This window comes from Xiphias gladius, chromosome 9 (genome assembly GCF_016859285.1).
Source record: "Xiphias gladius isolate SHS-SW01 ecotype Sanya breed wild chromosome 9, ASM1685928v1, whole genome shotgun sequence".
NCBI lineage: Eukaryota > Metazoa > Chordata > Actinopteri > Istiophoriformes > Xiphiidae > Xiphias > Xiphias gladius.
In genome coordinates this window covers 1,244,898-1,261,152 of record NC_053408.1, presented here as the reverse complement: position 1 = coordinate 1,261,152, position 16,255 = coordinate 1,244,898, and the positions used below count along the sequence as shown (strand labels likewise).

At 42.1% G+C, this 16,255-nt stretch overlaps 1 protein-coding gene across 9 annotated transcripts in view; it reads left to right on the top strand.

Annotated features, from left to right (window-relative positions):
- stxbp4 (syntaxin binding protein 4) overlaps nt 1-16,255 on the top strand; it is a 60,711-nt gene that overhangs the window by 6,092 nt on the left and 38,364 nt on the right. For all 9 annotated transcript variants that reach the window (XR_005708169.1, XM_040136242.1, XM_040136241.1 and 6 more), the window contains 10 exons: nt 3,473-3,546; nt 3,768-3,863; nt 4,087-4,156; nt 4,524-4,598; nt 10,394-10,479; nt 10,962-11,115; nt 12,035-12,167; nt 13,230-13,336; nt 14,007-14,232; nt 15,321-15,402. Coding sequence is in view for 8 of the 9 variants with exons in the window: in XM_040136239.1 (XP_039992173.1) it covers nt 3,473-3,546; nt 3,768-3,863; nt 4,087-4,156; nt 4,524-4,598; nt 10,394-10,479; nt 10,962-11,115; nt 12,035-12,167; nt 13,230-13,336; nt 14,007-14,232; nt 15,321-15,402 (1,103 nt within the window). In the remaining variant the exon portion in view is untranslated. The remainder of the gene's footprint in view (nt 1-3,472; nt 3,547-3,767; nt 3,864-4,086; nt 4,157-4,523; nt 4,599-10,393; nt 10,480-10,961; nt 11,116-12,034; nt 12,168-13,229; nt 13,337-14,006; nt 14,233-15,320; nt 15,403-16,255) is intronic.

The following is a 16,255-nucleotide window of genomic DNA, read 5'->3' as shown; positions in this document are numbered from 1 at the left end:
TGCCCTTGGCTAGGTCTGGTAGGGTCCTGTTGTATTGCTGCAGGTCTCAGGTCTGTGTATCAGTGTGTCTAATACCCCAGTGAGTGTCAGTGAGTTTTTCTTCTAAATCAGATAACCTTTTTTTTTTTTTTTTTAATAGCCATGACGCACTGCTTGGGATGGCACTTGTGTACAGACTGAGATAGCTTAACATCGTATAGCTGCATGTTAGCTTCCAGCTTAGTCTGGCAAAGTCTACACTCATGAGAGTCTGACACCGTAAAGCCAAACCTGACAGTCTGAGTCGGAGATGTGTCCTAAAATGGCCTACATACAGAAGATAACCCCTTTTAATTTAGGTAAGGTAATCACCCGCAGAACAAACTGTCTCTCCATTTTTTTTGTCCATTCAACAATTTTGTTTTCTATTGTTAGGATTAGATTGGGATAATGAGCATTGCAGCCTTTAAGTGTCTAAACAAGCAAACGTGTAAAACTGCACCTCATAAAATTTGCATGTCAAGAAAAAGTCTACCTCACGGAAGCGTGTCCCATTTTATGTACTTATAGTCCCACAAGTTAGATCCAGACTTTTTTTCACTCGAAGCATGTTTGCAGATTTTTGTCTGGACCCTACGACCCCTGTTTCTTCTGTTAGTTCAGTTAACCAGGTAGGACCGGTGGCAGAGTCTCAGTCATGACTTTGCCGACAGCGACAACAGTAGCTGAACCAACATTACACCCTGAAACGCTTTATTTGATTATTCACGGGTTGTTTTTTCAGTGCGCGTAATGAATGGTAATGAATTGACAGGTTGCAGTCACATGCGAGCAAAGTGTGTGATCTCTTAAGGTCCCGATATGCTTCAAACAAACTAGTTTATATGTTGTGTCGTCAAAACCATGTCTAAAGGAAAGAGTGTTCATAGCTGCTCCGAAGGGTCAGACGTGGTGAAAAGTCTGCCGTCATCGAGAAGAACGAGATGCGATGAATGGTAGACGTGGATAACGTGCTTGTCAAAATTCGTGCTCCTGGTTTTATCCAGAATGCTGCAGCCTCAGCTCGCCGAATGTCTTGACTTAACATTCTAAATCCTGACAGCTCGTCTGTCATGATATATATTCATAATATATTTGGGTGGTGACTGTGTGTTAGGATGGATAATGTTGTTATTTAAAAAATAAGGCTCTCCAGGGAGATCAGGGTGACCTCTGCTTCACCTCGGAAACCTTACATTATCCCTTGCATAAAACACGGTATATGTAACCCGACTTCCTGATAGCAGTGCTTCCTCACAGCTTCCCTTTAAATGACAACGAAAAAGAGAGATACCAAGATGACGTCAGAGCACTCAAACAGTCAAACGGTCACGAACTGAGCTTCATTTTTACCGGATTTTACTGACAGAGGTGTGAAGTAACAGTTCAGCACTCCAGTACACCTTAGAGGTCCTTGTATCTGTCTTGAGACTTCTTGCTTGTCCTCCACTGCAATGCAGTGGGAAATTTTGTACTTCTGACTTCACTACATTTAGCTGATGGGTAAAGGCACAGGTTACTGTGTAGATTTGCATTATAAATTCCGCATGAAATAAATGATGTCAGGTAAAAATATTCCTAAACAACAAAAACAAAAACTAAGTTTTACAGAATTTACTCGGCCTGGAGAGGAGCATGATGTGTAAGTGTTTTCAGTTTTCAGTAGAGTTTTTCTTTAGCTTCTGTAGAATATTGTTCCTAAAGAAACGTGTCAGCAGTTACGGCTGTATTCAAAACATTTTCCAAAAGACAAATTGCTTTTGAGCACAACTGTTTTTGAGGGGGAGGTCTCAGTAGAGACAAGTCACATGGCTTCATAATCAATTTTCCAGTCATGATGCAAGTCTTTCAGGTCTCTGACCATTAAAAAGTAAATGTATTTACATTGCCTTTTTAATTACCACATTCTTTCAATTCAGGGGCAAAATAATTAATAGATATTTTTATATTAACAATAGGTTAAATAACTATGTGCCATGTGAAAGGAGTCTGCTGTAGTGGCAACGCCAAACAGAATTATCAACAGCTCTACAGAGCTTTGAGCATCTTTCAGCTCAGCTGTTTGGCTGAGTCTGAGCCCTCGTTTCCAGGAGCAGCAGGCAGCTGTTTTTCAGAGAAAACAGCTGTAAAAACTGTCCACTACCTGCTCAGCAGCAAACAGCAGACAGACACAGTCAGACACCAGCTGGTGAACATAGTGGAGCATTAGGCAGCTAAATAGCCAGATATTTCCCTCAGGAGCTGGTGGAGACCAAAACCAGAGCTAAAAGAGAGGGAGTACTGGACCTAGATTCATCAGGTGACACAAACACCAGCACCAAATGAAGGATCATGTTGCTCTGTAACTGCTGGATGTGGAAATAAGCAGCTGTTTGATCACAGGTTCAACAATCCATCAACTTAAGAGCTGATGATATGTTAGTGTTGTACATCCAGCTTTTTGTGCTGCCCCCAAAATGGTGAAAACAGTCAGATAATACTGCTTTAAATATTCAAAGTCTGCCTGTTGCTGACGTATATATTGACAGCTGTGAGCTCCCACCCTTTGGCCTTCTCTGATCTGTTACAAGGGCAAGGCTCACTCAAAAACTTTAGAAGGGGATATCTCTGCACTGCTGCCGGGCTGTTGATTGAGTCTGGGTCACAGAAGTCTTACATAGCACTTCTCCACTGGTAAAACACGTTTTGGAGCATATTTCAAGTAAAAAAGGAAAAGTTACATGGTGTAACATGGTGCGTTTTAAGCCGCACAGTTTCTTTGTAGCTTCTAAACCTCGGCATGTATTTGTCGCCGTCGTCGTTGTCGTTGTGGTAATTAGAGTGAACTGACCCTTGAAGTTTTCTTTAGTTAGTTGTGTTACCTCCCATTTTGCTAGAGGCACCAAAAACCTCCTGGGGCCACCTCCTGTGAAGTCAGTCTGTCCCTGACCGTAGCTGCTGTCTCTACACAAACGCTGATGATCACACACTCACATGTAAGCATCTAAAACAACCTCTGCTCACGCCAGCAGACCAGGAGACAGCACGAATCTCTCCAGCTTTAATCTGAACCTTCTCACCCACAAATCTCTCTGCACACACGCACACACACACAGGGGTCGAGTCACCGCAGGGACCGCTGTGGCCCTAATAATTGCTCGGTAATGTTCATTTGACGGTGACTGTTTTTAATCATTGTTTGTGTATGTCGGAGCTTCCTAATATCCAGGTCACAGTATGGTTGAACCGCTGTGCCATTTAAGAGGCGACAGATTTTATTGGTTTGGATGTGGCTGGGTGGAGGTGGGAGGGAGGGAGGGAGGGAGGGAAGGAGGGAGGGGGGAGACAATGACAAAACCCTGTGATGATTTGATTATTTTGTGCAGCAGAGCACTGAGGAGAGAGAGAGAGAGGCTTTGGATGAGGCAGGATGTTGATATGTTTTTGAATCTGTTGTGTTTTTGCTTGTTGCCAGGACGATCATGGGCCCGCACGGCATCAACCGAGCCGTACAGCGGCTGGAGTTCTGCGATTGCAAGAAGGGACTCGGTGAGCATCTTCTCGTGACCTCCCTGACCTCTGAATCATCATTAGTGTCTTCTGACTTGTCTCTGAACTGCAGCTCAGTGTGTGAAAATACAGCATTTTTACCTGCGTGCCTGTCAACAGTGGAAGGCAGTGTCAAATCAACGGATGGTTTGTTTTTCGTCTAAATTCAGACATTTCTTCAGTTTCCTAACTAACCTGAGATCGTCAATGTCTGTTCACAGGTGTTAAAATAATCGGGGGTTACCGGGAGCTGACAGGAGAAGAGTTTGGTATCTACATCAAGCGGGTGGTAGCTGGTGGTTTGGCAGCTCTGGACGGTAGGTAGCTTTTTGCTCTTTTGTCTTGTAGTGGGAGAAATACTCAGAAAGTTGTTGTTGTTGTTGTTATTCTTATTCTTATTCTTATTCTTATTCTTATTCTTATTATTCTTATTATTATTATTATTATTATTATTATTATTATTATTATTATTATTATTATTATTATTATTATTATTATCCCTCACCTGTCTGTCTGTCTTTCTGTCACTCTCTATTTCAGGTCGGCTTAAGTCAGGTGACCTGATTTTGGATGTCAATAACATCAGTTTGAGAGGGGTCACCAATGAGAGGTGAGCTGGATTGTGTGTGCTGTGTCCACAGTTTATCAGTCTGTGTGTGTGTGTGTGTGTGTGTGTGTGTGTGTGTGTGTGTGTGTGTGTGTGTGTTTGTGTGTGTGTACCCAAGTATTTTAATGTAAGAGGTATGTTAAATATTTCAGTTCTTGTTCATTTTTTTAGCATTTGATGCAGCTAGGACTGTAATTGCCTCATGCTTTCAGCGGGAAAATGTAGGACTCTTCCCTCAGTTGTACAGTTAAATGACCCCTTTGCTAAACCAGTCCTACATTTTTTTTTTTACACAGCATGTATATATGACATGTGTCAGCGGTAACGTCACAGCTGCTAATGGTTACGTTTCTGTCCTGTTTCCTGATAGGGCCGTGGAGATCTTGAGGACAGCCTCGCTCTCGAATCACATGTCCCTGCTAATTGCCAGAGACGATGAGTCCAGGTAAAGAAACGCATCACTTTTACTGTGAAGTAATCACCTTGATGCTGCTTTCTTTAACCCAGGACGTTCAAAATCTGTTATTTTCTTGCAAGGTAAACACAGTGAAAGTGAAATACATATATTTGTCCATAAAACATTTACGTCTGTCTGGGGATTTAACTTGAAAGAGCTTTTGATGTCAGATCAGTCAAAAAGAATGTCCTTATCTGCATGTTTTGTCGTGTTGTCGTCTTTGTGCTGACGCGTGTCTCCGTAGGTGTCCCTGTCACGTAACCGAGGTTAACCGAGGACACACTTTGTTGTCTGGTGATCGTGATTTGTGCCCTGTAGAACGACTGATTTGATTTTTATTTTGATGAATGTAAAAATAGTCCTACTACATTAAGTAGTTTGTGTTCCATATAAACTCAGTAGGTGGAAAAGTCTTTTGAAATACCAGAGGTTCATTTTGTATCAGCATAAGATGACACCCACACACACACACACACACAGACACTCCATGGTGTGTATGTGGTGTTATTCTTTGGTATCCATGGATTCAGGTTTAGTGGAGGTATGTACCAGTGAGCGGCAGCCTAAAGTAGTTGAAGAAGAAGTAACGTCACTATTTTTATTATTTTACCTGTTTCCAACAGCCTCATTCGTTAATTCATATCCATCGCATCCAATGTCGTTTCTAGGTGGAAAAAAATGCTGAGGCAACAACAACAACTTAGGACACATGCAAGACCAGAAAATGACACAATATTTAAATTTTTTGATTTGACAAAATGCGCTCTTTCACATTTTCCAAGCGGTTTTAATCCAGGTGATACTCCGACTCTCTCAGGTCAGTTTGAATGTGCCATCAGTTTTTTAGCTGTGTTTGCTTTGTAGAGTCCAGTTTTACAGCGTTGTCCAAACCTCTGGTGCTTTCATGTTTTGGTAATCCTTTCAGAAAGATCAGGAGATCCCAGAAAGATCCCAGTAACTCACAGGAAGGAAAAAAAAAATCTTCTTTGACAAGCTGCAGTCAGCCATTATTTCCAGGCGAACCACGCCACATTAAATCTGATTATTTTTACCAGAAGTTTGGTTTATAACAGTATCCTGTAGGCTGGTTTAATCTCCATTTTTTTCTTCAGAAGGCAGACTTTGTGATTTCTGCTGTGAAAGATAATCCACTTCGTTCATGGTAAACCACAGCTGATCTTCTTTAAAAGAAACACTAACTTCTGCCAGCTACGAGCCAATGACCACCGCAGTACTCGGCAAACGGCCAATCAAATAGCAGCAAGGCGACAGGTAATCAGCCCCGCCTGCATCAGATTTGTACCATCAGCTTTCATTACCAAAGAGTTTGGACACGGGTGTTGCTGTTTTCCCACTTGGGGCTCTTGACATGGTGGGGGGGACCTCCAGCCAAGAGCAATTAAAACACCATTTTAAAACTGTAGAATAATGAGAAATAACAGGATTTTTTATGTCATGAATTTATCCAGAACTATATTAGTTTCTAATTTTTACCACTAAAACCACACTTTGTTCTGTTGGTGAGGCCGTGCGCCACCTGCCCCAAATCACCTGTTGCCTCTTATCACATATTTGAAAAACACTGACTTTTCCACCTAAGCAAGGCATCATTGTCTGGATTTTCGATATTGGTTTATTAGGAGACACGGAAATATATGTGGCAAGATGATTTCAGAAATTTCTCAGTGAGGAAATGAGTGTTTTTTATAAAATGATAAAGGTGGAATAACTCCCATAAATTGTCTCTCTTACTGCTAGTCCATTAATTGTGGTCTGTAAAAAACCAGGTTTCTGTTATTACAAATTACATAGCTGTTAACGGGCTTTTTCAAGCGAGAGAGTCTGAAGACATTTTTTCACTTTTTACAAGTTGTGTTGCCCTCCAACACACCTGACACAAATTCAGTAATTAAAATGAAATAATAAAATAATTAAAAGGAGTCTTTAAGCTTCTAAGATGGCCTCATACAAAAGCTTTTCTGGAAGGATCCTCAGGTGTGTGTGGGAGAAAAGTCAGGGTTTATGAAGCCGTTCAAAAGAAGAAGGAACCTCCTTTTATTTCCAGTGTGACGGTTCCCCGACACCTGTAGACGTTTTTAGAGACGGATGAGGAACATGCCTCATTACCTAAAGCTTTGACTGCCCATAGAAATGAAGCATGTCAGTAGTTTGATCCGTCCTTGGTGTAAACTCTGAGGTGAATGTGTGTGGCTGACAGGCAGCCTTCCTGAGGTTTACCAGCGGGAGGTAAACTGATCTGGCACTCTGCTGTCCCCTGTGCTTTTCCACGTCAGCCTGCCGCGTCAACACAAACACAGCCTGACACAATAGGGACACTCTGCTGTCTGTCCACAGGGTCTCTGCTCAGGACAAGAGCTCCAGCTGGTCAGAGATGCAAAGCAACTCAGAGATCAGCAGAAACAAAAGCAGGCAGCCTCTGTTTCCAGGGGGCAGTTTTTGCAGGACCCTGGACATACTGCAGTCATTTTCTGGGTTCAGGTTTTTTTTTGTTTGTTTGTTTGTTTTTTCTGTTTTTTATCAACATGAACTCTGTGTCCTAATCATCAAATGGAACTGTTCCTTCAGTTCCTCATATTCTGACCTTTGAGTGATCACTCACTGGTTTGTATCCTGCCAACAAATGACACAAAATACATGACGAGAAGGGAGCCCACACTCAGGGCCTGAAACCCCGCATCTTAACATGTAGTATCCCCTGAAAAAAAAAATGGTGGTTTCAAAAATGAGCAAATTATTTTCTTTTCTTTTTACTCTCTGCTGTAAAGTGTTTTTGGTGGAAGGTGAAGAATAGCGTCGATATAGTGCCGCTCCTGTAAAAACAGACAGACCTCTAAGGGTAGGCTACCTGTTGATCGGTGTGTTGCGCCCTTGAGTAATTGGTCATGTGATTGTTCATCCCCTGATTCTTAAGACTTAAAATCTTTACTCGTGGACGTCGGTCTTCTTCTTCAGCTGTGTTAAACTGGAGTTTAGTCAGTTCCCAGCTTTATACGTACACCCAGAGTCTGTTGCACCAGCCGAGGTGTTTTATTATATGTTTGAGCGTAAAGGTGACATTAACTGCTGTGGTGGGGATGAAGGGCTCGAGCATAAAGGGATGAATAGAGGGTCGGGTGGGCATCGATGATGTGCCACGGTGGAGGCACACCTTGATGAGGCTTCCTGGCTTGGTTGGGTGAACTGAGATTAACACCTAAACAGATAGGCACAGAAAATTGGATTAGAGCGAGGTGTGATCTTTGTCTGTCTGTCCGTTACGTCATTATTAATTGAATTTAAGACGTGTGACATAGTGGTAAGAAAAACGGTAAATGATGATGACTCTGTCCCAGAGGTGGGAGGTGACGTTAGGAGGGAAAATGTGGGAAACCATCAGAAGTGATTTAGTGAGGGACAGAAGGTGATTTGAGGTTCAGCCTGGTTTAAAAAAAAAAAAAAAAAAAAAGCTTACAGCGGTTTATAGGAAGTGACCATGTTGTAATGACTGCAGGGGAAAGGTCGTCCCACCTCTGGCAGAGAGAGAAGTCATTTCATTTTTAATATTACGAAACCAAACCAGCAGTGAGAGTCTGTGTGTGTGCGTGTGTGCGTGTGTGCGTGTGTGTGTGTGTGTGTGTGTGTGTGTGTGTGTGAAAGCAGCTTTGTGGCGACGCGTCAGATATTCACCTCAAAGCTCGACCTCGATTGTTGCAGTGATTGGTTTCACACTTAAAACAAATTATGATTATTATGTGCAGCTGGCCCTGAGCGGTACAGTGGGTCACAGCAAGGACACCACGATGCAATCATCCAGGATAAAATCAGAAAAACAAATGTGGATTCTAAGCTTATTGATAGTTTGGTGAGTTCAGGATGTTGAATTGGATCGGGGCCGGAATCTCTAGAAGATTATGCCATTTTTAAGCTGCTGTCCAGATATGAAAATCAGGGAGTTTGGTGAATTCTCTGGGGTAGTTCAGGGACAGTCAGTTTACAAATGGATCACTGTTCAGGAGTGTGTTCTATGTCTTAGTTTCATCAACAAAGAAATTACTAAATATATTCATTTGTGACTGTCTTTTCATTGACGGTTTTGACAGAAACAAAAAGTTGAAATTAAGTAACAACGTGACCTCTCCTCTGGTGCCACCCACAGGACCAGCTTCTCATTCATTGCCCCAGTAGTGGTTCTGTCCAGTTGAACTGGGGTGTGTTTGCTCCTTCAGTTTTGTCCGTTTAGGCTGGTGGGGAAAGCTGCCTATTAAACTCTGGAGTGGACTAGAGCTACTGGACCTAGACCGCCTGAAGAGGAGGCTCTCTGTCTGCCTCCAAGTGGACTTTCTGGCCTGAAAGCAAAGCACACCAACCGCAGGACTGTCTGAGAGTAGATAAGTGATTTGCATCAATTCAAAGGACTTCCTAAAGAAAAAGTACCATTAAATCAACCTACTGACCATGAACTGTTGACGGTGTGTCACCACGTATATGTGCACCACGGTAAGAGTGCAGATGTGAGTGCAACATAAGGACCCCACATTAACCTATCCACGCAATATTACGGGAAAAATGCCTCTTTTCTGTTCCACTTCTCTCTGTTTACCACTATTTATGATACGAGGTCCGGTTCGGGTCGGGACTCAAAACGCTCTTATTCATTCTCATGGTCCAGACCAAATGAGCCAAATTACAGGTGTGGAAGCAGCATCATTCGTGTTCTTTATGGGCTCAAGCTCGTAAGCATTTTCCTCAGAGCCCCCCTTCAGCGATTGATAGTCAGCTTCTTAATTTCTTATTGTGCTTAGAGGTGAGGCAGGCAGCAGAGGTCAGCTGAACTGCTTCATTACTGAGCTGAGTTTTGGAGTCTGCAGGAGCTGTCAGTGCTGTTGATTTATCAAGTTTTGATGACTTTACCGATTTGAAGGCTAACGTGTTTTGAGTTAAACTGTGTTACCAGAAACATGATGTGAAATAATGTTTTGACAATTTAATTCCAGAAGTCAATGCCATTGTTTTATGTTGCCGCTTTTGCATTAAATCAGACGGGGCTCTGAAGGCAAACGAGAGAAAAGCATGTTCAAGTGCAAAGGTCAGACAGGTGACCAGTGTCCGTGACCTCTGATCTCTGGATGTTTTGACTCAGTGACCGTGCAGATCCGGTTTAGGAGGCACTAACAGCCAATCCAATCAAACCCAGATCAGACCGATGGTTTCAGTGAGCAGTGACCTCAGGCTTCCTCTGTGTCCATGCGAGGGAGACAAACACTCACAGATCTGACTACCCTCTTCAGACCATCCACCTCAGCACGCACACTGCACTGTACAAATAATACACCACACCCAGTCCTGCACTCACATCTATCCGTCAGTGAAACATCAGCAAAATGTACCCGTTGTCTAAAATAGAAGTACTTATAGTGAAGAGTTTACTTGTTTCTCCAGTTTTCTGGATTTTCATGTTTTCAAATCAGTTCAAGAATGAAAGCAAGGAAACAAGGAAATACAGAGAGATTTTCTAATATTTCAATATTTCATGTGCCTCATTTTAAATGTAAAATAATTATCCAAAGTAACTGCAGCCATCAGATCATCGAAACAAAGAGTCTTGGGGTAGTGGAATATTTTTTACACTATGGTAATGATACTTTTACTCAAGTGAAGGGTTGTAATACCTCTCGGGGAATATTATTACAATTTTTAAGCTATCAGATGCTAAAGATACCACATTGCTGTGTGTGTGTGTGTGTGTGTGTGTGTGTGTGTGTGTGTGTGTGTGTGTCCTTCAGGAGGGAGTTTGCTGAGCTGATGGAGAAGTACAGCTCCAATAATATCACAGCTTCAGGACGAATCTCTCCTACTCAACTCTCCACAGGTAAAACGAGGACACTCGTTCACATAATACATTCACTATGTATTAAACTGAAACTAACCTGATTCTGACCTTAACCCTAAAACCCAGTCTTCTCAAACAGACCTTTGAAGAGGTCAGGACCAGAAGAAATGCCCTTACTTTCCTCAAATTTCAAAAACTTTCAAAAACTGTCCTCACTTCTAAAATATGTCAACACTTTCCACACATGCCTTGAATTTGCAAAAAATTTCTGAACTTCCAACACAAACTTTTGTCAAAACCAGTTTATTCTTTCTGTGTGTTTGTCGGTCCAACAGCTTCTGATTGTATTTTCATGCCACAGTAATAAATCCTTAGAACTACTAATACAGTCAAATTCATGTGATTGAACCTGTGCACTCATTGTTCTCCAACGCTCCTCCTCCCCCTCCTCCCTCCATCTCCCTCCCACTCTCTCTTTCTATTTTTCTCTCCTGCTTTCTTCTTCTCTTGTCTCTGTTCAGGGAAGCTGACAGACACAGCCTCCTCCTCCTCCTCCTCCAGATCGGAGAGCCCCCAGCTCCTCAGTCCTAAAGAGGGGGTCACCGCCTACACCCATGCCCCCCCCTACTCTGCCAACCCCCCCTACACCGTGCACACGCCCTCGCACGCCTTCAGGTACGAATCAGACGGCAGCGGCGGATTTCGTCATGGTCACCATGGATTCACAAGCACTGCATTTAATTATGTTTTTATTTATTTATTTCACTATGAGATCATTCATGTATAATTTGAATGCAAATTTAATAAATTAATTCATAACGGCTTTTTCAAATGTATCTATGTATTGAATACTAAAATAAATTAATTCTTTCTAGTTTTAAATTATTCCAATGGCCCCCCCCCCCACCACGACTCCTACGTCTAAAACCTCAATTACTAGCTCAGGAAAGGCGAGATCCAAATTCTGGTGCAGCCCCGACAGGAAAAGAGAACGTAGAATACCTTTTTATCAGTATGTTTTACTTTTATTTTCATTATTAAAAGCATTGATTGAACCACTCTCTTTTAATATGTTACACTCTCTTAGACTAAAAAAGCCAGGTTAACTTTTATCCTGCAAAAAACACGGGAAGAAACATTCCTGGACACTTCCCTACTTTTGCTTACCTCCAAAAACACAACAAAGAACATTTAAAATGTGAACAGGGAACAGTACCCTGCGATCAGACAATTGGACTTGCGGTGTAACGTCATTTGCGTGTGTGTGTGTGTGATGATATTCAGCGGTTAGAAAATAGGTTCTCTCCAAACGTGTTTTTGTTGTATTGTTTGGAAGGTGGTTACGTAAACTGTTGGATTGTGATTCTGCAGGATGGGAACACCAGCGATGACTTAAACAGTGGAAAGCATCTTTAGCATTTTCACTCACAGACGAGTGTAGGAAGCCCAGAGAGGGAGATAGCGAGGACGAGGAGGGGGGGTTGGAGATTATGTGGTGGTGGGGTTTAATGTTAGTGGCAGCGTGGCTCTGTGGTTTTTAATCATGCTTAGTATCATCCTGAGTCTCTCTCTTTCTCTCTCTCTCTCCTCTCAGTGACAGTGTCATTCAGTTGATATGTGTTGCCAAGGGAACAGGCCTGGGGCTCGTCATCAAGGGGGGAGCCAACCGTGCTGAAGGGCCAATGGTGTTCATTCAGGAAATAGTGCCTGGAGGAGACTGCCAGAAGGTCAGGGTCCTCACTGTGGTCATTTGGTTTTTGTAACATGTGCACCACGTCCTTCTCACAAAACGTTGAATCTCTGTTGGTTCAAACCCAGGGCCTTTACAAGTTAACCACTGAGCCACTTTGCAGCCCCTTATTTATCATTTTATTGCATGAGAACAACATTTAAACAAACTGAAAGTGGCCTTAAAACCGTTCAAAATAAAAACCCCTGTTGTGCCATTCGGGCTTAAAACCCGACAATATTAAAAGCAGTAGTCAGACCCAACTCAGGCTAATTCAGGATTCTCAAACTGTTCAGCAGCATAACATGTAAATATAGGCCTGATAATAAACAGCTGCTTTGTTGGAAAGAACAAACATCCAGACTTTACAAAGCAACATAAAAATACCATACAACACACTGAGGTGTTTTTTTGTCTTTTTTGTTATTTTAAGTACGACAGAAACACACTGGTTTCCGTCCTACTCGCCCAGCAGAACTTTCTGTGTTGTAGTCGGTGATGCTTGTCTCACAGCACCGTCAGACCTCTGGTGTTCCCCGAGGCTCCATCCTCGGCCTCTTTTAGTTTCTGTTTACACGCTTACGCAACAGCATATCTTCTGCAAACACTATGTTCACCACCGCTGTAATGCAGACGCCACCCAGATTTATGTGAAAACCTAAGAATCACTTGCATTACATGATACTTAATCTAGCAAAAATGAGATGTACTGAGAGTCTTTATAAATAAATAAATCCAAAATTCCTCCTGTCATCCAACATTTATCTACATCACAGAGCAATCTCAGGTTTTTGTCGGTAAACCTACAGCCTCAAGCCAAACACATGAAAAACTCTGTTTTTTCCCATCTATACCTCCTTTTATTTCATCATGTTTACATTGTAATTCCGTATACTGTGGGTTAAAGCTAAATCCAAACTGGTGCATTTAGCTACAAAATACTAACTAAAATGTCATGATTCACACCAAAGCTGATATGTGAAATTGAAATTGTCGTAACCCAAAGTTACCTGAAAACACCAGGATCCAAATGCTTCCGTGTGTGTCTGTGCTGTTTCAGGACGGCAGGCTGCAGGTCGGAGACCAGCTGGTTTCCATTAACAAAGAGTCCCTGATCGGAGTGACGTATGAGGAGGCCAGGAGCATCCTGACACGCACAAAACTCAGGTCCAACATACCTGGCACCCAGAGTGTTTTGTTTTTTTTCCAGGACATAAGTTATTCAAAAGACTACGTTTTGCAACAACAAGGAAACAAGAACAGAAGAGTTTAGCTCCAAAATAAAATGCAGCCAGAATAAACAGGACGATAGCTATTAAGTAAAATGGCTGTCCATGATTAAGTTTGTGCGTCAAGTAATTTCTAAGTTCTAAGTTATGCCTGGTTATTTTCAAACTAAAAATGTACTAGTTCTGGTTGCATCAATCCAGTGTGAGGTTCTCAGCCAGTAAAGCTCTCAATAATGTGTAAATACATTATCGACCAGGGTTGAAATCATGGATCTACACATCTACAGATGTGAAATAAATATAAATAAATAATAATAATTGAATAAAAGTGTAAACTGGAGGGTTTTTTTCTTTTTTTTTTTTGTATTTGTGACAGAAGGGGTTACCAGGAAATGTGATTTTACTTTAACAAAATAAGAAACAAAAGCTATTAATTCACGCTACATCCGTCACATTAAAAAAATGAAGTGAAGAATCCTTTTGGAGGAGAGGTGAAATGTCCTAATGAGATGAGAGGTGAAAGCTTCATATAGCAATTAGAAACACAGTGACCTGAATGAATGCGAATCTTCACAGACATTAACAAAAATGTTACTTGTTTGTTTTAGACCAGACCCTACGGTGGAAATTGCCTTCATCAGGCGGAGGTCGTCCTCCAGCTCAGGCAGCGGGCCTCACAGCCCCATCTCCCTCCAGGGATCTGGAGGTGGGGGTGGACCCCAGCCAAAGCCCCCTGGGCTGGGCGCCATGCCTCCACAGCCGGCCATGGTCACTAAGATCACCTCCAGCCCAAACCCTGCCAGTGAAACCCTGCCAGCAGTTAACGTCAGCCAGGTCTGAGATCAAGCACAGCCCATACACGGACGTAGTCGTCTGAACCAGGACCCGAACGACACTTTATAGTGGGTCGCACAGATTAGGATTAAGTTTAAACCTGGGACAAATCATAGTTAATCTTACAAAAATATTCCACCAAAACCTTAAACCTAGATGTAACCAAACATGATTAAATGTGGACCTTTATTTAAATCTTAGTTTAATCCTCAAACCATGATTATTTTCATCTTTCTCGTTCGTCATTGTCAGACACGCATGATAAAGAAATGTTCAAGCTGAAAAAAATAATAAGACTAAGAGTCCAAAGCTCTGCTAGCTGGTCTTAGCGGCTGTACTTAGACCGAGTGCTGCTTTGAGCTAAATGCTAACGTCAACATGCTAACAAACTCACAATGCTAGCATGCTGACGGTAGGCAGGTATAATGTTTTAGTTTAGCATGTTAGCATGCTAACATTCGCTGATTAGCACTAAACAGAGCATACAGCTGAGGCTGATGGGGATGTCATTATTTTTGCCTGCATTTGGTCATAAATCAAAATATCGGACACATTAATATGTCGACCTGATGGTGGCGCTAGATGAAAAGTCAGAGGATCAGCAGAGTCAGTAGGATTCATCATCTGGAAGCTGTGAATGACTGTTCAAGAGTTCATGGCATTTCAAGTCTAAATCACATTGGTGGACTGACTGAAAGACAAACACTGCCATCCCTACAGCCATGATGCTAGCATTGGCTAAAAACACCCTAGTACCCAGATACATAAAGAGCATCTTAGGAAGATATATTCATCAGAAATCTTTTAAGATTTCCTTAGAAAGAAATGGGATTTAATTGATTAATTAACTTGAAAGTTGTAAGGAATTAATTGAAGTCTGTCTTCTGCCATACAAGCACCTTCTGTAATGTCTGAGGAGAGAGATCAGATCAGGAATGACAGAACACCAGTCGTCACTTTCACTGAACTGAGGTCATGACGCGCACACACACACACACACACACACACACACACACACACACACACACACACACACACGAACACAGTCTTATCAAACCATTATTAACATGTTGTGTTAATGTTTGCAGGTGCGAGTGTCTCCAGCCAGAACAGAGCAGACACACGTCTCCTCTCCACCAGAGACTGACAGCATCTGTGATACAAACCCTGGTATGTACCTGTAATTATATGTACATCTACAGTATGTATATCTACATGTATGTTAAAACTATAGCTACTGTACAACTGTCTCTTTATATTTAGATCCTCCTCTGTAGTGCAGAGAGTTTCATCTCTGTTAAAGATGGAGTGGTGGTCGGACCTTTTCCACACTCCAACATTTCTCAGAATGCATTTCAAACTACGGCTGATGGATTCTTAACCTCTGTTGCAGTAGCATTAAGGATGATTTGCAAATCTTCACACAATTTAAAGTTAACTGTTTCAGTTTAATAGGCATGCTGTGAATTATGTGATAAATTCTCCATAGTCAGCTTTACCTCCAAGTGAAGCACAAATCGCAACCAAATATCCAGAAAAGCAGCCAGAGAAAATGTGAACGAATGTGGGTTTTCATCCACTACTGTTATACGAATATTAGGAATTATGCATATTGAGATAAACAGCAGGTGGAGCTGACTCTCCAGCCACTGCCGTTAAACCACCGCAGAAGAAGAGGACGCGGCGACACGAGGTCGTTAAAAGAGCTGCAGTCGGAGCTCAGACGACGGAAAACCACGAGGAGAAAGTGATGGAAACCTGACGTTTCTGTCGGTTCCATGTGTTGATGTGAGGAAGGTTTTTTGTTCTAATCTATCCACTGATAAACTAAAGTAGCTGTAGCAGTTGGCAGTGAAAGACCCCAACCTTCGAAGCTTTAGTCCTTAGGGCCATTAAGCAATCAGAGCCCATTTGGACACCGGGGGGATGGTCACAGGGATTGTAATGGAAAGGGAGGTATACCACTGTCTACAGTATTTAAAACTGCTTCTATGCTTTTTTATGTCAGGATATTACACAGTGT